Genomic DNA, 25,396 nt, shown 5'->3' on the forward strand with positions numbered 1-25,396 from the left:
CGCGTGAGGGATTATGGGTACAACGCACGTCACTATAGGGATAGTGTTTCAGACACGCCTTGTCGACGTCCCCTTTTCGACTACGAAAAACAAAATGCAATACTCCGCAGTGACCACTGGATGTCGGACCTATGCACAGCATGTGATTCTAAGCAGATTAAACATCAGAAACCTAAATACAAAACACAAATACAAATATGCGAGTTGTGGGTGTTTGGGTCAAATGAGGGGGCCTGACCAGAGGAGTGTAGAGCAAAGGTTTCTTGACTTCCTCTTCAAGGGGGAATCATTAGCTGGCAATGGGCCATTACTTTATTGGGTGTCAGAGGATCTTCCTCATGGGAAAAGGGGATACTGTGTCTTGTCCAATGAAGTCAAAAGATCTCTGCGGTAGTTGTCTCCTCCCTCATATAACCGCCGCCAGGGTCAGGATCAGGTAGGGGCTGCCGTCCCCATGCCACATGGGAGGAGGTTACCGCCAGGTAATCCACAATGACTCCATTGGATTCATCACAGCTCCCAGTGAAATGGCACGTAAAATTAGGCGTCCTGAAAGTCAAGCGACACCTGCCAATCTTGGGACTGTAGAGCCTCGAGAATTTCCCCCAATGTCGTTGTTTGGGAGAATTTTCATTTCTTTGCTAATTCCCTTCAACCTTAGAGACCCCAGCTCTTTTGCTGGACTTATGGCTTGTGATGTTTTCCTCCTGAATGAGTGTGATCTTTTTCTCACTCGCTCATGTATTTTTCCCGATTAGGATTTTTGTGTTTCACTGTTTTATGGAGTCTGACAAACGCCATAGGCATCTGCTTTTTGCATGGTGATACAGAGCACATTAGGTGCAGTGCCACACTAAGATATCCTTTGGACTACTCTGAATGTTTAAATGCATTTTGTTGGGTAAACTACCATTACCAAGAATAGTAAGATGATCCTGGTCTTACTTACTTTTCTCTTTGTGGCACCAGCACACACAACCCTAAGTGGAGTGCTGGGGGTTACTTAGTAATTCCCTATCCCGCTTCTCATGTGACATTTGTTATTACACTAACATACTTTAAATGGCTGGTGGCAGTGGTTTACTTTTTACTACAAGTGTGCCTTTTTACCGCTGGATGAACCCTCTGCTGCAGTACAGCACCCATCTGTGACCATTCTCCCAAAATGGCCCCCGTCTTCTTTTTTTCACCCTTTTCTGTTTGTTAGTTCCTTCTTAGCTTTTACTCTGTTAGTTGAAACAGGTTTGAGTCCTTTTGTCTTTGGCGGGCTTCAGCCCTGTAGCCCGCCCAGGCTCAAGTGTGTCTGGAAAGGCAGGAAGTGAGGGAGGGTCCCGAAACTTCCCTGTCCTTTGTCTCTAGGTGTGCCTGATTGAAACCAGACCAGGTGTGATTGACAGCATAGGCTGTGAATAAATGGGAAATCGCATAAAAAGCAAGTTTTTGGGACAGAGGCAGAGTCGACCACTGGAGAGGAACATCCGAAGAAGACTTGACAAGACGCCATCAGCACCCTCCTGGACCACATAGTGCCTGGCGAAGCCCTGCAGCTGTACTGACCCTGTTTTCATATCGACTGGGAAGACCCGTAGGGGACGACATCCTCCCTTAGGCTGGTGGGACCAACTAGCCTCAAGACAAGCTTCCATTTGGCGCAACCCCCAACTTGCTGTGCCTCACCCGAGCTGCAGAAACACGCCAGGGGTCCAAATCCGGCCAAATCTTCCTGGGCATCCTGAGGATCCTATTGAAGCAGGAAATCTTGATCCATAGTCCCCTCACCACAGTTCAGGACCGAGGGAGCAAGCTTCTTCTGACCAGAGTTTTTCATTCTTCATTACCGCAGAGGAAAAGGCGCCAAAACACTAAAGTGTCGCTGAAACAAAGGAAATCCATTGCTGAGGAGTCCCTCTCCAGAGTACTGCCGCACAAGCCCACCAGACGTCCTCCCTTTCGTCATCATGACCAAGGTCCAGGAACAGGGGTCTGCCAAGCTGTAGCAAGGAGGAATCCAGCTGGAAAGTTTTTCTTCAGATCACAGGTACTGTGGGGCATGGAGTATCCACCTTTTCCCCATATGTTGTGCTTCCTGTCATGCAACGTTCTTTTCGGAGTTGATCTCAACTGGCCTAAGTGTAGATACTTGCTTGTGCTCTCTACACTTGAGTTACAGTGATTTCTTCTGAACTTACTAACTTTGTCAAGACTTTATCTAAGAACAAGTGCATCAGAACTATTGACGTTGTCCATTGACTATGGCTGTCCTGGCTCCCTAAAGGCACTCCACTCTTCTCTGAACCTATTGGCTTTGGCAGTACTTGTTCCCTCGTAGGTTATAATTGTTAACACTATTATTGCTGGGATAAAAGTCTACTTGCCTCCCTTTGGGAGATTGTAATTGTTTTACAAACTGTTGAAAGTATGTCTAACCTTTCCTTCCTTCAATAACTCAATAACTGAATTGGTAACCAAAATAAGAGCAATACTGACCTTTACTGAAGTCACTCAGAGTGCCAGCACTTCAGGATGGTCAGAGGGGATGTTCCTGAACTTGGGCGGCTGTCTCCCATGTGGTTTGACTGTCCAGCAGCGGATCCAGGGAGCCCCGGCAGGGTCATCCTCCATTCCCGTAGGTAAATTCTGCAACGCATCCCAGCCAGACCTCCAGGATGGTCGGGGTATGTCCCTGGCCTTGGGGCACCCGTCTCCCATGTGGGTCGACAATCCCCAAACCCAGCAGTGGTTCCAAGGGAGCCCCGGCAGGGTCCCCGACCTTTCCCAGAAGGAGAAAATGTAACGCAGCCCAGCCAGAGCTCCAGGCTGAGCTTGGGGATGGTCGACCCACATGGGTGACGGGTTTCCAAGGCCTGGGACATCACCCCGACCATCCTTGAGCTCTGGCTGGGTTGCGTTACACCTTCTCCCTCTGGTAAAGGACGGGGAGCCCGCCGAGGCTCCCTGAAACCGCTGCTAGACTTGTGGACAGTCCACCCACATGAGGGACAACCACCCAAGGCCAGGGACATCACCCCGAACCATCCTTGAGCTCTGGCTAGGCAGCATTACAGAATTTCCCTCGGGGAAAGGACGGGAACCCTCCCGGGGCTCCCAGTAACTGCCGTTGGACTTGTGGACTGTCAACACTTTTTCTTTTCCGCGCCCAGGTAGGTGCAACCACACATGTGAGGTACTGTTTTCATCCGGACACCAGTGGGGATGTGGGAAGGTAGGACATGTTTGGTTGCCGGCGTGTTTCAGTAGTTTCCAGGTGGGAAATGTCTGAAAATTGTGTTTTTTACCCTAAATTTGGGACTTTGCTGGGGTCTGTGGGTAATAAATTCTGGGGCGATTGACGCAAGTCAGACCTCTGTGGATTCCCACAGGTGTCTTGTTTTTTGAAATGCATGGGGCTCCCCGTTATCCTTGGTGGCTGCGACACCCCAGGCCCAAATCTGTAGGTTGTCCACAAGAGCATTTTTAGGGAGAATTTTCAGTTTAGTGCTAAATTCCTCCCACTTTAGAGACACCCAGCTCTTTTGCTGAACATTGGGACTTTGAACTTTTAATGTAACGTGTTTTCTGTGTTTCATTTTGTTTTTTTGGAGTCTGACAAACTCCATAGGCATCATCTCTGCATCATCCCTGCATTGTGACACACAGCACCTTCAGTGCAGTGGAAGAGGAAAGTCTCTTACATTTCCCAAAGGTTTAAATACCTTCTCTCGGTTAAACTACTGTTTCCAAGAGCAGTGAAATGAAATTGACTTAACTTACATTTTGTAACTTCCTAGACCCCGCACACACTATCGTACCATAGGATGCTGGAGGGGTTACTTAGTATCCCCCTTTGTCTAGTTTCTCAGGTAACATTTCTTTGTCACCCTTTCTACATGGTTGCTGGTATTGGTTTACTTTTTACTACCATTTTGTGTTTTTACCGTGGGCTGTGTTCGCAGCTGCAGTAAGATACCCATGGGTGCCCATTTCGTCAAAATGGCCACTGTCTTCTTTTTGCACCATTTCTTGTTGGAAAGGTCCTTCTTGAGATTTACTCTGCGTGCCAGACCAGGTTTGGTTCCTTTGTTCGTTTTTTCTTTGGCAGGATTCACAAGTGAAGCCCGCCTCTGGCTCCAGTATGTCTGGCAAGGGCAGGAAGTGAGGGAGGTGCACGAAACTCCCTGTGCTTAATCCCCTTGGTAACAGGAATGCACCCAAAGGTGATTGGCCGGCTGTCCGGCAAGGACAGCCACCTTGCTGTGTGATTGAAAGCAAGGCTGGAATGAATGGGAGAAACCTGAATAAAAGGCAGGGCTTTTTGGCTTGGAAGACAGTCGACCACTGAACAAAGGAATCTGAAGAATTCGGAAGAGACGCCTGCTGCAACTCCTGGACTGTTGGTTTTCCCGGTGAAGCCCTGCTGCAATGCTGAAGCTCTGAATTCACCTCGACAAGAGAAACCCTAAAAGGATGACTTCTCCTCTTGAGTTGGTGGGACCAATCAACTCCAAAGTAAGTCAGTCTGGACATCCTCTCGGAGCTGGCTGTACTTCCACTGCTGCTGGAACCGAAGTGCCAGGGAGAGGAACACCAGATTGTGTGTGTTGCTTTTAAGTCGGACCCAAGTGCCAGGAAGATCCTCCAGACTTCCCTGAAGCAGGACTGACCAAGTCTGAGCCACCTCAACAGAGTGCTGGACCTCAGATGCAAGAAAAGTCCAGCGTGGTATCCGAGACCGGCAGTGTTGCTATTTGCTGTCAGGCACGAGGAGCTGAAACACCAATGGACCCCTGAATTGAAGTTTGCCCATTGCTGCCGCTGACCTTCCTATTGCAGAGCAGGAGTCCCCAGACATCCTCCCTCTTGTCCCGACGACTGAGGCTCAGAAACAACAGGATCTGCAGAGCTGTACAGGAACAGAAGCCAGCTGGAAGCACTTATTCGGACCAGAGGTAATGTAAAGTCTAAGCTAACTTACCTCTTGTTGTGTAGCCTTACTTGCTCTCAGTTGAGGCCTGTCTTGGTTACCTGGCAGAGTTGCTATAGCTTTGCCCTCACAAGCCTCCCAGCTTGTGGCCTGTTAGGGTTGGCTTCTGTGCTTGCATGTATGCTGTGCCAGGATCTATGCCATCATTAGTATGTAGGTTGTGAGTGTGAGGTTAGAATGTTTAGAGTTTAATTGGTTCTAACCCAGGCAGTTACAAGATGTGAGCCTGGGTGGTGGGAGCCAGTGGGCTCTTGTCCCTGATCCTCTTTGTATCCCAATGACTTGATGACATCTGATCCTGTAACCTAAGAAGCTAATAAAGTAACCGCTAAGAGTACCTGGCCTGAGTATCCTGAGTGTCCTTTGGAGTGAACCCTATGACCAAGAGCCGGTCATAACAATTGGCAACGAGGATGGTCCAAAGTATGGTGAAGAAGGACCTTGGAGTGGACAGCTGGAAGTAAAGAGAAGCAGGTACCTGTGTGATGTCATGTGAGAGAAAAGAAGAGGACTCTGCTGCGGGGGGTGCAGGCAAGAGGATAAAAGTGACTGTTGAGAGGGAGAGCCCACTGCCCCCCATAGATTGTTTAGCGCCAACCACCCAGGGCTGTTTGAGGCAGCCACCCAGGGCTGAATAAGGCAGCTTGTCCCAAGGGTTCGCTGGGACGTGAGTTTTCTGCCAGTGCCAGGCGGGATCAGGAGCGGCTGACAGGAAAGGCCCCCAAGGACTTGGGATGAAGGGCCTCCCTGGGACTCAGGATGAAAGGCCCCGGGAAGAATTGCCAGACAGCCTGTTCCAGTAGTCACCCTGGCACATGAGGGGGCATGAGCGCCCAGGCAGGGTTGCCTAAGTTGCGTGAGTACCCAAAGTTGATTAAAACAGGCTGTGTTGCTGTCCACTAAGCAGCAAAGTGAGCGTGGGTCTGTCATTGGAAGGAAGGCAGACACTTTCCGTTAAAAGAAATGTTCTTACCGACATGCTGTATGAGTTGAGAGCGCGCTGGTCTGTATTCGTTTTGGATTCTCGTTTTGGAAGTGCAGTCTGGTGGTCATGGAGTTCAGCGGTCCGCTGACAGCCAAAGCGGCGTTGCTGCTGTGGAGCTCTGCGCGGTGCAGGGACTGCCGCTGCTGTGGTGACGTCATCATGGGGCCTGAGGTGTCTGTGATCAGATCGAACGTTGGGTCTTTTGAAGCTCAACGAGTGTGCGGGGTCACGATCTGGATATACAGTAAAGCTGCTACAGTGCTCTGGAAGTGTGGAAGAGGGCACCTATCGACGTGGCCTAACGTGACCAGGAAGCTCTTCGATTTCCTTGTGTATGTGACGCTCCTCCATTCGGAAGCAAATAAACCGGGATAAGGTTTCGTCCTGCTTTGCGTGGAAAGTCTGCAATAGTTTGTCTTGTCGCCTCAAGAACGGTGACATGGAAAATCAAAAGGAAAAGGGTGACATTCTGGCGGGTAGGAGTATTGTTCTGTAATCAGGAACGGTGTTGTTCAAAGCTTAGACAGCAGTGGTTAATTCCTTTTGCATATTATCGTTTTCTGGTAGAGTGGATAGCAATGAACTGTCCCACTTGGTTCACATTGTTGAATACATGATGTAGAGGTATATTTTTCGGGCTATGCAGGGTGGAATCCGTTTGCAATGGGTGGCGCTGTTTTAAATGGAAGTGCTTGGGAATGTTTTAGTACGTGATGCCTGAGGTGTGCTTTTTGTGTTATGTGGTTTTAGACATGACTTATCATATAATTAAAGTGTTAGTCAGTTCATGCTACTTTACATATTTGCTTTGATTACTTGAATGTTTTCAGCTTGTAGCGTTGTTTCCGGCAGAGTGACAACATGGGCTTTTAGGTGAACTGAAGGTTTATTGGGTCTCTATCAGGTGGGTGCATGATCAAAGTGATGTTTTCCATGTTTTGCTTAGCATGACATTTTTGAGGATTTTCAGCATGTAGAGTTGCCCGTGTAATAGCAACGTGGACTTTTAGAAAAGGAGATCTGCAATTTAAAATGTGATTATACATCTGCCAATGCAATGCTTAGTATAACGTTTTGAGGCATTTTAGCATATTAGGTTGCCTGTTTAATGGTGACATGGACTTTTTAGAAACGTGACTTGGATGTACAATGTTTCAAAGTACTGATCACCCAATGCTATGTTTAACATAACCATTTTGATGAAGTTGTATATGTGAGGTGTTGTTTGTGTGTTTGTTTTAGTACTATCCATGATGACTGCTAGAGCGACTGCAGCGCTGCTTAGTAGTTAACATTCTATGTGGGGGTTGTCTGTATCTTGCGTATCTGGTGTCTGATTTACGTTTTAGAGCACTATGTGAATGTTTTGGGCGAGTGCATGACCAAGAAGTGATTGGTCAAAGAACTCTGCGGAGTTGGTGGTGTTGTGTGTGTGTGTGTGGCCCTGCAAGGTCAGATACAAATATACTAGAGGTAGGCTAGTTTGGAAACTGGTGGAGCTTTGATGGGTTTTGGTTAGTGACTCTGTGGGGTCCAGAGGTACCTAGTAGCAGACTAGTACCAGAAGCTTTGCAAAGCTTTCATGTTGTGGTAAATTGTGGCTCTGCAGAGTTCACTTGAAGCTTAGTGTAGCTTTTACGTTATTTTGGGTTGTGGTCTTGCGAAGCCCAGAGGCATCTAGCAGGGGACTAGTGCCTGAAGCTGTGTGAAGCTTTTATGTTGTTTGGTGACCTCATGGAGTTGTTAGGGTCCAGGGATTTCGTTTGAAATTCTGAAGATGCAGGTGATATTGCATCTTGTGTTTTTCTTTTTGAATTTTTAGGTGGTTTCTGAGATTGTTCTTGAATTCCTCTTGGTCAATCTCCGAACCCTGGCAACGTTTCATCTTCGGCTGTGTTCACTTTGGGGGTTTTTAATTGTTCAGAAGGGCTCAAATGTCTGGCCAACATTTGCAGTTGGATCTAGTTGTGGTTGTTTTAGTGACAGCTAGTTGCCTTTATATTTGGTGTGATTGGGTGAGTGAGTGGTGACTTGGTGTGGCTGTGTTTGCTTGAGTTTCTGAATGGGTCTAAAAGCGGTTTGAGTTGTAAGTGTAGCTCCTAGTTGACCCGGGTAGATTGTTGGGTTGTTAGTAAGTGTCTCGTGTTGTTACGACAGTACCTGGTTTTTCCCGGTTTTGGGAGTTAGTGCTCGGAAGTGGCAGTTCGAGGTTTCTTTGTGGCAGGAAGGAACGGAAGGAGTTGTGTGTTTGGTTGGCTTTGGTAGTGTTTGTTGTGGTTGCCAAGGTGTGCGGTTAGTGCTTGAAAGTGGCAGTTCGAGGTTCCTCGTGGCAGGTGGGAACAGAAGGTGAATTGTGTTGCTTTGATTGGTTAGGAGTGTTAGTTGTGGCAGCTGGGCCTGTCGTAGGATGTTATTTAAGCCTGCTGGTTCAATTGCCCGTGGTAAGTGGAACATGGTTGGTGTGAGGAAGTCATGTGCATAGTGTGGTAGTGGGTTTGTCTTTATGCAACAGGAGAAGGTGTTAGGGTTGGCTTCCTTCTGGTGAGTTTGACATACGTTTGTTGTAGGAAAGGAGGTGTTAGGGTTGGCTCCTGTGCTTGCATGTATGCTGTGCCACAATCTATGTCATCATTAGTATGTAGGTTGTGAGTGTGAGGTTAGAATGTTTAGAGTTGAATTGGTTCTAACCCAGGCAGTTACAAGATGTGAGCCTGGGTGGTGGGAGCCAGTGGGCTCTTGTACCTGATCCTCTTTGCATCTCAATGACTTGATGACATCTGATCCTGTAACCTAAGACGCTAATAAAGTAACCGCTAAGAGTACCTGGCCTGAGTATCCTGAGTGTCCTTTGGAGTGAACCCTATGACCAAGAACCGGTCATAACATGGCCCTTCAAGTGTTCTATTTTCTACAACTATTTCTAAAAACATTGTGCAAGACTTTTTAACTACCTGCAAAGAAGATCTTCAGCTCCCCTAGACATTGTGCAATTAACATTGGCTGTCCTGGATCCCCTAGAGCAGTGGTATTCAAACTGTGGGTCGCGACCCCCTAGGGGTCCGCGGGTGCATCCCAGGGGGGCCCTGAGAGCTCAGCATGAAAAATTATTATTTTTTTTTTTTTTTTTTTTAGATTGGAAGAAATGGGCAGGGGTGGCCCACATGGGCGGGCTGAAGCATGAAACTGTCTCAGGCAACAATGAAAAAGTGGCCCACAGTTGTAAATGGATATTCATTCCTTTAGTCACAGACTGGGCCTCATTACTACTATGGCGGACCAGTAACAACGGTGCTGGTAAGCTACCGGCACCGTTGCTACCGTTCCGCCATAGTAAGAGTTGTGCTCGTGGGTGCTTGACAGCCCCCGCCAGGTCTGACCTCAGCTCGTCGGATGCACCGGCACCGTTATTAACGGTGCCGGTGCATCCGAGCTCCCCCTTCCCATTTGAGCCATATGGGGCTCAAATGGGAATGGGGATCTACCGGCACCTTCGAAAGGGCAATTATCATGTCCGCCTAACTCGGCATGACCTAGTAATTGCCCATTCGCGGGTGCCAGACCCGGATGCAACTCCAGTGGCAGCCGTGCCGGTTTTACCGGCACAGCTACCGCCAGAGTAGTTATGAAGCCCACTGTTTCAATAGTACCCAAAGGGGTGCTTTGTGTTAAAATGTAAGTAAATTGTGATATATTCAGCAACAATGGTCAACATTACTAACTGCATAGTGGCCCCTCACCCATTATGGAGGAGCTAAGGAGCCAGCCCAGTGAAACAGTGAGCACTCCCTCAGCTGCTTTATCCAGCTAATGGAGTGCTCCTGGGCTGGCTGAACTGTCAAAGGGAAACACTGTTTCCCTTTGACAGTTCAGTTTAGTTCCCCAGCCGCACATGCTCACTGAGCCATGCAAGTGCTGGGGCGTTTTGCTTCGCCAGCATTGCATAGCTCATTGGAAATGCTGGCTGGGGCACTGCATGTCTGTATGTCCGAGGGGGAGCTCCTGCGCCTCCTCGCACATACGGACAGAGCAGCTGGAGCAGCACCCACACACAGGCCAATGCAGAAGGTACGTTTATGTTCATTGTTTTTATTTAAACATGTGTATGGATGCGTTATGAGTGAGTGTATGGTGATGGATGCTCATGTGAATGATAGAGTGATTGCTGTATGAATGTGCAGCGCCTTGCATATACACATAATCATGTTCATTGTGTTAGGACCAGTGGGGCCCAGGGGACAGGGATGGTATCTTTTTACCGGACATCTATCATTCAAAACCCTCTGCCTTGTCCACAAGGCTTTCTGGGGCCTCGGTCCAAAATACCTTCAGCTATTCCTCCGCAAATACCTCCCCTCTCGAGCTCTTCACTCCTCTACCTCCAACTCCCTCAGGGTCAGTCGTTTATCAAAGAAACGAGCTGGGGGTAGATCTCTGTCTTCGGCTGGGGCCTCCCTCTGGAACAGCGCCCTGCCACTCTAAAACTTGAGGAGAACCATCTTTCTTCCTGCACTTATCAGACCTACCCTGTCTGCTGCCTTAAACGTAGCACTTGCAAATTGCTGGCTGCACTACCACTGTTTGTTGCCTTTATTATTTATTTATTGTTATTTATCTGTTTCTCCTCTGCTTCGCACTTTCCACTTCTCCCCCCTTCCATGCACTTTTCCCCTCACACTTGCGCGTTCTCAATGTCACTGGGCCTAGTAAGATCGCTGTTTTATTCTCCTCTGTTCCCCTCCCTTGCCTTGTCACGCTCTGAAACACTTGTGTATGAGCGCGATAGAAATAAAATATCAATGCTTGCCCCCTGGACTCCCAGCAACAATTGCAAACTGTTTGGCTATTTACCCATTTTTTGTTAAAAGTATGCTCTACAATGCAACATTTTAACCTATTATTTAAAAAAAAATTCACAGGGGGAAACCCCCCCGAACCTCCCCTTAATGCCCCTCCACTTAAAAAAGATTCACCAGCCGCCACTGGCCCTCAGACTGTGTTGGGAACGGGATGGGGGAACCGAGGGACTATGGTGGGAGCACAATGGGCGGGAACCATGGGATAGTGATGGGAGCAGAGTGGGGAGAGCCCTGGGTGTGTGATGGGGTGGGGAGAGACCAGCGACTGGGTAGGAGTGGGATGAGGGAGCCCAGCGACTTTGATGGGAGCAGGTGACGGCGCGCAATATATACTGTCCATTTGGCATTTCTGGGGGGTCCCGACCTGCCCAAATTTTGCTCAGGGGGGCCCTGGCCAAAAAAGTTTGAAGACCACTGCCCTAGAGGCTCGTCTTCCCTTTGACTCTATGCTTTATCTTTTCCTCAGGAAAGAGTTAAACTTATTCGACGTTGGAAGGTTTTTAAAAGTACTTACCTGTTGGTGAATTATTTGTTAACCTTTGTTTTATTCCTCTCTTCTATCTTTTACACCAAACTCAGTATTGCTCTAAATGTACCAGTGTCCTAGCTATTTAAGTCACCTGAGGGTGTAGGATGTGTCGGTGTGCCATCCCCAATGGGTATCATCTGTTTTAGAGAAACTAAGAGTATGTTTTAAAGTGTATTATAAGTGTTACATATACTGCTCCCTTCTGAAGAAGGCTTATACAACCGACTATGAAAAAAATGAATAATTGCTTTATCAAGAAACCTTGAGTGTAAGATTTTATTTGAATAACTGTGCTGTGAAACTCTGTCACAACATTACTGCTAACATTGACCCCTCTTTAGATAAGCCTAGCTGCTCAGCCACACTACCAACCTGTGTATTTCAGACTTATGCCAAAGGTTGGATCCCTATTGCCAGGAGGTTACGGTTATTGTAGTGCACCCAAATGGTACTGCATACAATCTTGTTTTACAAGCAAAATCTGCTCTGCCGAAAGAGTTGGGGTTACCAATGGTTCAGCCTTTTCCCTTTGCGCCCAGGTGCGTGCACCCACACGTGAGGTACCGTTTTCGTCGGGACACCTGTGGAAACACGGGAATGTAGGACATGTGTTGTTGGCTGCGTGTTTCGGTGGGTTGACGTTGGTAAATCTCTGAAAATGTTTTTTTTAGCCAAATTTCAAACTTTGCCCGGGATTGTGAATAATACATTCTGGGGCAATTCGGGCAAGTTAGACCTCTGTGGATTCCCACTGGTGTCTTCTTGTCGGAAATGCATGGGGTTCCCCGTTTTCCTTAGTGGTTGCGACACCCCAGGCCCAGATCTGTAGGTTGTCCACAAGAGCAAATTCTGGAAAAATCTGCTCTGCCAAAACACTTGGGGTTACCAGTGGTTTAGCCTTTTCCCTTTGCGCCCAGGTAGGTGCAACCCACACATGTGAGGTACCGTTCTCATCGGGACACCTGTGGGAACGCGGGAAGGTAGGACATTTGTTGTGTTCGCTTGGCTTTCATAACGTTTTCATATATTTGCTGCTACACTTTGTCACACAACCCTTTCATTTCATTTCCCAAATGTGACATACATTTAGTCGCTGCTTCAGGCACAATATGCTTTTGTAACCTGTACAAGTCACCTACCCTTCAAAAGGTCTGCCTGTGCTCTTTCAAAAAATGTATGCTTTCCCTTGCTCGCCACATTTGTTTTCCTTATTTATGCATGCTAAGTAAGTCTGTTTAGGCCGTAAGCATAAAAATCCTGTTTCCCATGGCTCAGTTTTTGGCTTGTGGTGTTGCTTGTTTTGTGAAACATTACGAAAAATGTGCGATTTCCTAACTGGAAGAGTCAGGGGAATGTAGCGGAGCATTGCTTTTCTCAAGATTCACAGAAGCCATTGCCTTACCGGGCCAACCATGCCCACCAAATACCTTTTTGTATGTCATTTTTCCAATGTTTCCCCAAACTATGGAATTTTTCTCTACATAGTTAGTTGTTGCCTGACCTGCGCAAATCACCCCTTCCTAAACTTGGAATTATGTCTACTGTTCAGAAATGTATACCTTTCTGTCTTCACATTCAGCTTTCCTACTCTCCTCTTCCATTCCGTCCACACATGTCCTATTGGGAAAAAAATAAAATAAATCGCCTACCTCTCACAAAACGGCTGGTATGTATGTTTTTTTTGGTTTCCACTCAACCTGTTCATAGTTCAAACTCCTATTGGAATGCAGAGGCAGTTGGATGCTCTTTCGATGTATGCCTCAAGCCATAGTTTAACTATCAATATTGCTAAGTCTAATGTGATGAAAATTCAAGCCAACAAGAAGTGTAATTTGAAAGGCTCAGGTTGGTCTTTGAGCAGTAAACTGCTTCTTAATAGTACAAAATTACTGATATTTGGGGATTTGTTACAACAACAAATTAGGTGAATCTCCCTACTTGGAGAAGTTGATTTTGCAAAGAGATTTAGCAGCGCAAGGTTCGATTATCAACAAAAAATACAGTATGTACTCATTATGCCCTCTTCTTATGTTCCACAAGCAAAAAGTGGTTCCGGTTATTACTTATGATGCAGACACTTTAACTGAGAGATAGTAAAGTGGCAATATCTAGAAGGTATGTCCTGCAAGCGACTTTCACCTCTTCGTAAGAGTGCTCCAATTGCAATAATTTGTTATGAGTTGGGACTCCTCTCTCTGCAGGGCATAATTGCATGGAAACGACTTTCCCTTTTTACAAAATGCTGGTTGGCAACTTTGCACTCTTGCTTTCATGTAATCAAAATTGCAATGGAAAGTGCAGAGGATTTTCTGCTGACTAATCCTAACAAAGCCAAGTCAAAACTCTGGGCTGCGGATTGGCTTTCTACACAAGCAGCCTGTCAAAACTATAAAATATTAAAAAACTTCCTGTTAGAACCTAAAGCTTTTAATGTGTTGCTGAAATATTTAGGAAAGTTTCCAAATGTAAACTTTCTAAATATATATTTTAGGTATCAGATTTAATGTTCTTTTAACTCAGGATCTGCTGGCAATTCGATGTCAAGATTCTTTATATGATGCAAATTGTAGGTTCCGTCAGCTTGCTCGAGAAACATTGATTAATTTGCTCACGGATTGTATGGCCTTGAAGGTTGTAAGGAGTCATTTTTTTGACAGTTTGAAAGTTCAGTATATACTGTTACCCCGTGAGAAATGGCTTGGTATTCTATTAAGTGGCCGATATACATCACTGACAATAGCGGTTGTGAAATATGTTTTATCACGGAATCTTACCTGAACAATTTCATCAGTGGTATTATGGAATTCGTCTATTTATATTGGTAAAATCATGAGACTTGTTGTTGTTTTACGTTTTCTATACTATTTTAGCCAATGATAGGATAGTTGTAATGTTTGAGATTCTACTGTTTTGTATTTTTTTTGTCTCTTTTTGTCCTGAAACTGCGTGTAAAAGCAGAGAATTGAACTGCAAACCCATAACACGACCCGTGAAGTCAGACGTGTCCAAAGCTGCTTGGAGAGCTTGGGAGGCCATCTCCTTTCCGTCGGCAACCATGTCGAGGAAACCAGCTCTGACTTACCAATCATGGAGGTGGTTACCTGCCTCTGAGATAGTACTCCAGAGTATGTGAGAAATCTTGAATTTGTATTTATTTTATTTATAAAGCACATAAGGTCCAAGGGCATCCGGGCGCATCACTTAGGTTACAGACAGGGTATACAGAAAAAAAAAAGGAAAGCAGTACAGTAAACAAGGACATTTTTTAGGTATATATACAAAATATAGATCAAAGGCATTACTTACATATTTACACCAGAGTTAGGGCATGAGGAGGAGAGGCGATCAGAGTTAGGGCATGAGGAGGAGAGGCGATCAGAGTCAGGACTGATCTTGGGCGGATAGCCAGGCTTTGGCTTTACTCTTGAAAGCCACAAGTGGGTTCCGCTCGGAGAAGCATTTGCTGCCTTGAGGGCCATACTCCCTGATGCGAAGACCTTTTTTGTCAATGCCTTGACCTTCTTCAGCTCCCTGTCGGTGGAAGATTCAACGTCGATGGTCTAGATGCAACAGTCGCAACCTGCACCACTATTCCCTGAGTTTGGGTGGGACTACAGGAATAGAAGGTCGCCGCTCACCGGTTTATATTTCTTAGTGAGCTAGGTGTCGAGCACGGACTCTGCCACAAAGCAATAACCGGATCGGCTATAGCTGCATTGAAAAGCAACACTTGTTCAGTTTGCAGCCCACGGTCAAGGATGTCGGTCAAGTTGTACTGCAAAACTGGTGTTCATGGTGCGCCGAGCCCCAAAGCCACAATAACTTTCTCGATCGCCTTGGAGTATTGTGAATGTGGGTGTGAGTACGGGTTGAGTTGTTAAAACTCCACATCCATGGATGTGTCCAATCCACTGGCATCGTGGAGGCCCTTTGCCAGTTGGAGCAACCTTGTCTGGTCTGCCATAAAAACAGGCATCGAACCAAGACCACTACCCCATGGGCGCTAAACCGAATGGAATCTGGTCACATTCCATAATGAATATCGACTGCATTGAATCGAAGAGCACTGAACGAGAGGGATCTCGCTCGAAGGTGTTCAACCCTTTCTGGATCCCTTTGTGCCAGATGGACCGGATCGGCCAGCAGTGTCGAGGCGGAAGCCGTACTAGCCAAGGCCTTCTCAAAAACCTTGAGCATTTCGGTTTTGAAATCATCTTCACTCCTTCCTATACACACCCTTTGCAAGGTACGACTTATCCTTAGTCCGATGAGTCGGAAATGGTCTGTGCTTTTTCTTGTTTAACTATGAGGAGTGCTGCGATACGCTCTGAGAGTGTGAGCGTTTCTGACTTTTCATGGCAAGCCCCCATTGTGATTTTCGAAAGTCAGATTCTGGGTATCATGATCCGATGAGCGCAGGAGTGATTGTGCCGGGGATTTGGAGAGACATCTGCCGAGCGCCAGTTTCGTCGAGCATACCCTCACTGCTTTGGGGTTCATCGAAAGGCAGGAACCACGTTGCTATGTATCATACCCCACTCCCAAGAATCCACACACATATAGTGTGCAGGTCTGTGAGGGATCTTCTGGAGTTGCAGTCCTAGCAATGTTTGAACCAGGACGACTTAGGCCCCGACATACTGATGCAGTAATTCAATGATTATCGAAAACGAGTGTGTCCTGAATAGCGTGCCGAGCACACGGAAAACAGTGACGGAGATATGTGGGCGTAGTGCCTCCTTTTACACATCAGCCGACGTCACTTCTGATCGATGAATGGCACAGCCATATATGAGGCAGTCATCGTCGATAGAGTGGTACTACGCCCCCACATCTCGAAAAGATTTCTGAGCAGCTGATGCTGGATAGCTATCTATCAAGATGATGAATCTGTAGGAGAATGCAATCCATTGAAAAAGGGACACAGAATGGGGAGAGACTAGGAAAACCCCAGAGTGGGGAGCAGAGACTTAGTGGGGAGGATGAAAGACTGAAAGGGGAGAAAGACTGAAAGATGGAGAAAGACCTGAACTGGGACACCTTCCAGCACACTATTACCGGTCTTTCTTTGGAACTTAAACCTCGGGGGGGAAGTCTTTAATAAAAGGGACAAGGTTGGAGCCAGAAGCCAGCAGCCATACCCACTAAAGTCTTTCTTTGTTGTTTTTGTTGTGTTGAGGTTTTCTTTTGGATTAGGGAAAATAAGTATGTTAGGACAGGATTCCAGATAGAGGACTTTGTTATTATTTTATAGACATCCTGACTAGCACCCTTTTTTTTGCAACATTCTCTCCATAGTTCCAATGGAGCCCCATCCTTTTTGCTCTGTTTTTAAACCGGCTCTGCCTTTTTGAAGGGAAGTAAAGCCTTCAGCTTCACTTGCCTTTAGCTGAGTGTTATGGGGAAACTGATCAGTCCTTCAGACTATCAGAACCGGGAAACTCGTTTCCCTTTTTAATTCTTGCACTTTTGCACAGTGCAATGGGGATACTTTTGTATCACCCTAGCTTTTTTCACAAGGGATTTTTGGTTACTTTTATGTGCACCGAAAGACAAGCTGGTGGCAGAAGATACATTTTACAATTTTGCCGCTTATTTTTAATGTGTACATTCGCATTTACCACTTATGGCTAATAACATGGCTAGTGCCCTAAAATGGCCATGTCACGAGATTGCTTGTTTCTTTGGCCATGTTATTGTTTGGCCTTGTTCCTATCTTGCCAGGTCAGTAAATTCCTCATAAGGTCATACACTAGTGATGCTTTGTGTGTGTGTGGCCCAGAAAGGGCAGGGACTGTGAAGTCTCACTCCACATCCTTGGTGCAAGAATGTCTAGGTATGGGGCAAATGTGAAAGCAGTAGTTGTCTCAGATTAGACAACTTCTGGCTGTTTGAGTGGTGCAGATCCTTACTATTGGTGGGCTTGAACTTACTTCAGGCTCGGACTTTGGATAAGAAGAGGACCTCTGCAGCATTTTGTGATATCTTCGTTGGAGCCAAGAATCCCTCAAAGAAGAACAGCCTGCTGAAGATCCGAAGACGACTCCTGAAGTGGCTCAGCAGCCCTTCCTGTGTCCGCCCCAGTATAGACCAGTTTGAATACCTGACCGCCAAAGACACTGCGCAGTGCTTCAGCCCTTGGACTATTAGGACCAACTAGTCTCAATGCCTACTTGAGGATCCTGTCCTTCTGAGACTTCGAAAGTGTCCCTGGACTTCCCGGTGGACTGACCAGCTCTCTCGTGGGCTACCTCACCAGAAGCATCGCCTTTCCATGTACAAGCCATGTACAAGCCTGAGACTTCAGCGTGCCATCAACAAAGGATCCTGTCCTGGAGCAGCTGCTGCGACAGTGACTGAAAGGACGCCTGTTGTCGCCTGTGTGCGGAGACCGTTGCTAGGACTTGCCTTTCTCCAACCCATGAGGTGTTCTGAGGAGGTCTGCATCAGTGTTTCTTGCATTTCTTCATCAACAGAGGTTGCATCTTGCAGCTGCACCCAACCAGAAGAATCCTCGAAGCTGCAACTCCTTGGGCTCACTTACTAATGCAACCCCTATACAATCCACAATGACATCTGGGAAAATTAAAGTTGGTGGGGTAAGTAAACGCAGTGTATCTGTCCCCCCCCCGTCCTCCATAGGATAATATAAAGAATAAGTCCCTTTGTCGCCTGCATTCCATTCCACTCACCTTTCGGTCATCAAACCGGAGTAGAGTAACCTAAAATATAAGAAAACATTCACTTACCTTTAGTCAAATTGTTGAAGTTTTGTTTAACCATCACCAACACAAGTGAATTACTACTTACCAGCAGAGACTCTTTAGTGGAGAAACATTGCGGCTCCTGTGACCTTTGGGCACATGGTCCCATTCTTCTTAAGGTTTTGACTGCTTAAGTTAGGGTATTAACTTGTGACCTGGTTGCTACATCATGTATTGCATTTTCTCTGTTTACATGCTTTGATGAATAAGTTATGTTAATGTATATTTGAACTGTGGTGAATGCATTTATTTGTAACAGAGCATTCTGTGATAGTACTACCCTTTAGATTAATTTTCAGTGTGTCCAGAAGGCCTATAATAAATAACTTTATTTTATATTAACTGTATAAATTGAATTGTGTGCCATACTGCATGGACTCATTGGGGGCCCTTGACCCCACTCGCACTCTCCTGAGAATAAGCCTTGACTGCTCATCACGTACCTTGATTGGATTTTTGGAAAACCTCTCAGAGTTCCCTGTTCAGTATAACTAGGGTGGTCTCCCAATATCTGTCCAACCAGGATGATTCAAGAAATAAACATCTGTACCGCTAGGCAGTCTTAAGTTGCAGATTTGCACTGTACAAAAAACATACTTCATCAAAACATACTTGTGTCCACAAGTTCACTTATAAGCAGTTGCATTTTACCTTTTCTAACAAATGTTTTTCTTCCCAAAGAAAGCAGGGTCAATGTCATTCCTTTAAAGTCCTTCATTCTGGTGTCCTGCATTGCACTGTTTTATTCCAAACCTTAGTTATTTTCTGGCTGTTTCAACACTCAAAAAGGCACAAGATTGTTTTTTGAAAAATATATATTTTCCTCTGACGTTCTTAGTACAATTTTCCCACTCTACTTATAGCATTAAAAGGTACAAGCACAAACCGGGCAGTGGTTGCTAAATGGAAACTCGTATAAGGGGTATTTTTTTTTTTTTTTAAACAGGTTACTTATCTGATCAGGTGACAAAAACCTACACAAAAGTTAATTTAGGACATGCATGCACTGTCATTAAAATGTCAGCACAAATTTAAATACCTACCAGAAACAATATTACTGCTAATAATCTTGCCACCCAGCGAAGTTAAGGATTTGGGCACTACAGTAATTATGCTTCCACTGGTTGTTTTGACATAAGTGGCACCTCCTGGTGCAGATGCCATCCGAGCACCAAGAGTAGAGGTGACTGTTGGGCGAGTGTATGTGGTCTGGGTGCCTATACAGAAAGAAAACATTTTATAACAAAATATTAAGAAATTAAAAGTATCTGTAAGGTCATGTTAAAAGTCAGAATTGAAGCAGTAGTTAGCCAAAAAGAACATTTCTGGGAAGGTAAACAAAGCTCAATTGCACTGCTGTAGATAGGTACACTGAATCTTAGCTAGACAGGCACAACAAAGAAGCACTTACACGTATAATTATATAAAAAGTATATATTTATTATATTTACACCAGAATCACTCTAAATACTTCAGATGGTAACAGTAGAACACTTAGGAATACTTGATAATACACTTCAAAGGGCACTTTCACTTTTGTGTACATGTGTAGCAACGTTAGAAAGTGAAACGAATGATTGGTTATTGTGCACTCATGCGGTTTTCAACGGTTTATACGGTAGTACATTTACACTACAAACACATAATAAAGTCACTTAAAGGAAGGAAAATGGTTGGTTAGTATAGCATGAGCTTAGTTTAAGGTTCTAGAGATGTTTTTTTTGCCTAGTAAGTCTTTTAAATCCAAAATCGCAAGCCTAACTAAAGGCAGTTCGTAGAGGGCTTGAAGTCTTGACAATCAATGAAGAGTTCCTGTGGGTTTCTTCCAGTGCCTAGAGTTATTGAAGCAGCAAGTTAACAACTAACAAGGGAGACCTTAAAACTGACTTCAAAAGGGGAAACAAGCAGCGGCTTGGGTCAGAAGTAAGGCAGGGTTGCCATGGGCACCTCTATGTGCACTCCAACACTCTGGAGCGACTTTCTGGAATCAGGTAAGCAATACCTTTTTCCCCACAGTACCTTAGGTTAGAAGAAAATGTTTGTGCCTGATGCTCTGCGATGCTGCAGCTCTGGACCAGACCTTCGGATTCCTTGGTCTGGTGACAATGGATGGGATCACTCAGCAGCAGTCTCGAGAGAGGACCTTTGGCACCACCTTCAGCAACTTCTTGGTTCACTCTGCAGTTTTGGTGCCTTTTCTGCAGCACCAACAAAGGACACAGATAACCCCCGGTCAATCTTTTTCCTTTCCTGCAGTCGCACACTCAGGTGAGGGGGTCTGGGCGAGTTAGATCGGATCTTTGGAGTGTCATTACGGGTTCAGCAAAGATTTAGAAAGATTCAGCCTTTCCGCGACTCTGCACTCGAAAAGGGCAGCAGGTTTCCTGGTATTGGGGTTCCGTAGCTCTGGAAGCTCCTAGGACCTCGGAAGATGGCTTATTTCAAAGTTCATCTTGGGACTGGTTGTTCCCACCAGCCAAAGGGAAGGAGGAGTCCCTTTCAGAGCTCTTCTGTCGCATTGAAAACAGGGTCAGGACAGGAGTGGTCGCTTCACAGTGTTGCAAAGGGTCTGCAGGCGTTTCTGGTCGTTGTCTTCTTCGGTTACTTCTGTTTTCAGTGGTCGACTTGCTTTTCACTCCAGAAGCCTCGCCTTTTATACAGTTCCAGCACACACTCCTCTGCAATCTTTCTTAGCATTTTAGAGAAAGGGGCGTTTGATTGTCCAATCGGGATGGCCAGACCCCCTGTGGAAGCTGGACCTATTCAGGCACTCTGGCAGACAAAGGAAAGGGGGGGTGGAAAACTCCTCCCTTACTTCCTGCCTGCCCAGGTACTCAGGAGCCTAGGCGGGGATACCCAAGGGTTCCCGCCAAAGGCAAAACACACACACTGACCTCCCCCTCCCAGAATGGTAGAACAAGGGCCAACAAAGAACGACCAAGCTAGTAATGGCGAAAAAAGAAGGGAGGCCCCAAGTTAGTACTTGGGTGCCTTTATTGGGCCCTACCGTGGCTATGGACATAACCTGCGGTGCAAACAATACACAATAGTTGGTAGAACACGTCCACTGCCACCAGCTATAACTAGGCGATTGTCTATGTGACTAAAAAGTCACAGGGGCAGAGAGAAGGGGGGGGAAGGTATCCCGTTGGCACTCCACTGAAGGTGGTGTGTGCCAATTTCTCAGACTATAGAGTTTTGTGAGAGATACTAAGTATCCCTCAATCCTTAAGAACTGTAGTTACTTGAGGATACAGCAAAATAAACTTAAAGGAGGATCTAAGGGTCCCCAGCAACACTGCCCATAAGGAGCTGTGTGCTGCAGTAGTAAAACACAGATGCATTTAAGAGCTATGGAGCAGACAGACTTCATAGTACAGGTAGAATACAAAGAATAGAGTTCCAAAAGACAGAGCACACAAGAATGCATGAGAGGAAAAAGGCTCCACTAATTTAGGATAGAAAGAAAAGGGTCCAGAAGTCCAGCAAAAACTGCTGGGGGTCTCACTAGGAAAGGGATTAAGCATAACAATTATAATTGTGCGCAGCAGTAATGCGGTGGTAATAGCATTACGGCCACATTTTTACAGCTCCACCCAACCCCTGATGAAGCCCACAGTCTCTCCTGTTTTATCCCCACATTGATAGATTACTGTTAGGTTAGTTTTCATTTATATGCCAAATCACCTTTACATACGAGACCCCCAGCACTTTTTGCTGTACTTGGGGATTCTTTTTCTATGTTCCTGAGTGAGTGGGAACGTTTTTCCCCACTCACCCTTTCTTTTACTCTTTTTATGGGTGTCTTTTTTTCTGACTCTCCATACTTTATTTTTGGATCTATACTTTCCTATAACTTTTGGGGCATCTACATTTTATTATTGCATTTTATTATTGCAGCACACAGCACCTTCTGTGCCGTGTTGCTGGAGCGCGGTTAGGGAGAATTCTCTGAAATGTGCCAATTCCCTCTACATTAGAGAGCCCCCACAAACTTTGCTGGATTTTGAGGACTTGATTTTGTTTACCTGGAGAGAGCGAGACCCTTTTTCCCACTCTATCATGTATTTTAATGGGATTTATTTTGTTCTCTGTGTTTCTTTTGGTTGTGGAGTCTGACAAACTCCAAAAGCGTCATCTTTTACATTGTGTCACACAGCACCTTTAGTGGAGTGACACAGCGAAGTCTCTTAGATTTCCCCAGGTTTAACTACCTTCTCTGGGATGAAATACTGTTTCCCAGAGCAGTAAAGTGAAATTGACTTTACTTACATTTGTAAATTTCTAGACCCAGCACACACTATCTTACAATAGGGTGCTGCAGGGGTTATCTAGTATGCCCTTTGTCTAGCTTCTCAGATAACATTTTTATGTTACCCTTTCCTCACTGAATGGCTGGTGGCAGTGGTTTCGTTTTTACTAACGTGGTGTGCATTTACCGCAGGCTGCGTTCGCAGCTGCAGTAAAGCACCCAAGGGTGCCATTTTTGTCACAATGGCCTGGTCTTTTTTCGCCATTTCTTTGTGGAAAGGTCCTTCTTGAGATTTACTCTGCGCGCCAAACCAGGTTTGGTTGCTTTGTTTGTTTTGCCTTTGGCGGGATTCACGAGTGAAGTCCGCCTCTGGCTTCAGGGTGTCTGGGGTAGGCAGGAAGTGAGGGAGGTGCCAGAAACTCCCTGTGCTTAGTCTCCTAGGAGACTCAAATGCACTCTGTGATGATTGACTGGCTGACTGTCCGGCAAGGACAGCACCCTGCTGGCTGAGTGACAACTAGGCTGGAATGAAAGGGAGAGAACTGTACAAAAGGCAAGTCTTTTGGCTTTGAAGGCAGAGTCTACCACTGGACTAAGAAACCGAAGAAGAACTTGAAGAGGACGCCTGCTGCAACTCCTGGAACGTTGGTTTGCCCGGTGAAGCCCTGCTGCAGTGCCGAAACGGCAAGTTCGCATCGACAGAGAAGCCCCTGCAAGGACGACATCTCCACTTGAGTTGGTGAGACCAATTAACTCCAAAGTAAGCTGGTTGAATTTCCACAGAGTTGCTGCTGGAAACCGTAGAACCAGGGAGAGGAACACCAGTTTGTGCGTGTTGCTTTTAAGTTGGCCAAGAGCTCCAGAAAGATCCTCCAGACTCCCAGGAAGCAGGACTGACCGAGTCGGAGTCCCCTCAACAGAGTGCGGGTCCTCAGAAGCAAGGAAGGTCCATCTCAACAGCCAGGAACTGCAGTGTTGCTATTTGCGGTAGACGCGAGGAGCTGAAACACTGAACAGCCACTGAAAGTGAAGTTTGCCGGTTGCAAGTTTTGACCAGTCCCAGTGCAGGAGTCCCCCCGACGTCCTCCCTCTTGTCCCCACGACTGAGGCCCAGGAACAGTGAGATCTGCAGAGCTGCACAGGAACAGGAGTCATCTGCTGCATCTTTTCTTCATTTTAAAGTTATTGTACAAAGTCTAAGAGAACTTACCTCTTGCTGTAGAGTTGCTTGCATCTTCTACTACTCACAAGTCGAACAGCTTGTGGCCCTATATTGATTCATCTTTTTCTTCAAAGACTTCTGAAACATTGTGCAAATACTTTTCTATCCATCTTCAAAGAAGTGCTTCAGCCCATATAGAGTCTTGCCTATTAGCTTTGGCCTAGCCTGTTTTAGCTGAATGACTTATTGGGGGATCTGAAAGTTTTTGCCTGCTTAAGAAATATTTGTGGTATCTTGTTTGCTCCAATAATCTTTCCCCTTTTTACCTGCTCTTAACTAATTCTGAATGCCAACAGTAATACATTAATGTCAACAGCACCCTAGCAATTGAAGTCACCTGAGAGTGTAGGTCTCGGCTGTATGCCATCCCAAATGGGTATTTACTGATTCTGAACTAAGAGGTTGCGTCATTTTGAAGTATATTTGTGTGGTGTTTTACAGTGCTGCCTTCTGAAGAAGGCTTATATTAACTGCCTGGTAAATAAATTAATAATTGTTTTATCAGGAAACCCTGTAAGTGTCTGCTTGAATTTTTGTCACTGTCAACCTCTGTGTAACTCCCTTACAGCTCGCATTGACCCCTCTTGAAATAAACCTGGCTACTCGTCCACACTACCAACCTGTGTAGTACAGACTTATACCAAAGGTTGGATTACTACTGCCAGGAGGTCAGGGTTGTTGTAGTGCACCCTAAGGGTACTGCATACAATCTTGCCTAACAGGCGCCCCTAGGGCTTCCCTTTTTATTTCCTCTTGCATTCCTTGTGTGAACTACTGTTCCCAAGGGTAGAAGAATACTTGTTATCTTTTCTACAATCCCCATTGTGAGATCAGCACACCCCATCTTATGCGGAGGGATGAAGGGATACATAGTATCCCCTTTCTCAATGTTTCTAAAACCTTTCTGTTAAAGTTACTTACTTTGCAGAACACATGCTCTCAAGGATGTAGAAACATTTGTATCCTCTTTACATTTTATATTGTGAATCCAGCACACCCCACCGTATATGGAGTGCTGGGGCGTTACTCTGTATCCCCTTTCTCACTGCTTCTGTAACATTTCTGTTACAGTGACAAGCTTACAATTATGGCACGTGGTGGTGGACATACTTTACTGACTTGTATGATTTTCTCTCACAAGTTGTTATTAAAGCCACAGTAATGCACAGAATGGTCACCATTCAGCAAGATTGGTGGCTTCTTTAATTTTTTGCCATTTCTTGTGTGGTTGTCCTTTCCTGGTCCTTTGTCTGCCGTCCTGGGTGGTGGAGGTCCCGGTTGTACTTTTGTCTTTGGCGGGAATCCTTTGTGTAGCCCGCTGAGGCTCCAGAGCATCTGTAAAGACAGGAAGTGAGGAGGAGTCCGAAACACAGCTCTCCTTTGTCTTCTGGTGCGCCTGAGAGTAACCAGTTCCCACTGGGGGGCTGGCTGTCCTGACTTGACAGCCACCCACCCCTTTCTGTAAACTGCAGGGAGAGTTTGGAGAGGATGAGCTTGGGTTCCTATTGAACTGGCCTGGATCTGGAAGCTGAAGACAAGTCGATTACTCGAGCTGAATCCGATGAAGAAGAAGAGGAGAAGACTACTGTAGCTCCTTCCAGCGACCAGAGATGCCTGCTGTGTAACCGCTGCCTGTGCTGACCCCTTCTTTGATGCAACACAGGAGTCCTGAAGATGAAGAATCCGATCCATAGAGTGGTTAGACCAATCAGTCTTAAGAAGACCTGCATTTAGAGCCATCTCACAAGGAGCTGTGACCTTCCTGGGATACAAACCACCAATACCCTGGAAGCTCGAGACTGAGTGC

At 45.9% G+C, this 25,396-nt stretch overlaps 1 protein-coding gene across 5 annotated transcripts in view; it reads right to left on the bottom strand.

Moving 5' to 3' along the window:
- EMSY (EMSY transcriptional repressor, BRCA2 interacting) overlaps window positions 1-25,396 on the bottom strand; it is a 698,405-nt gene that overhangs the window by 406,882 nt on the left and 266,127 nt on the right. For all 5 annotated transcript variants that reach the window (XM_069640042.1, XM_069640040.1, XM_069640041.1 and 2 more), the window contains one exon: window positions 19,159-19,332. In XM_069640042.1, the coding sequence (XP_069496143.1) occupies window positions 19,159-19,332 (174 nt within the window). The remainder of the gene's footprint in view (window positions 1-19,158; window positions 19,333-25,396) is intronic.

Source organism: Ambystoma mexicanum, chromosome 7q, assembly GCF_040938575.1.
Source record: "Ambystoma mexicanum isolate Mex_15411 chromosome 7q, UKY_AmexF1_1, whole genome shotgun sequence".
Taxonomy (NCBI): domain Eukaryota; kingdom Metazoa; phylum Chordata; class Amphibia; order Caudata; family Ambystomatidae; genus Ambystoma; species Ambystoma mexicanum.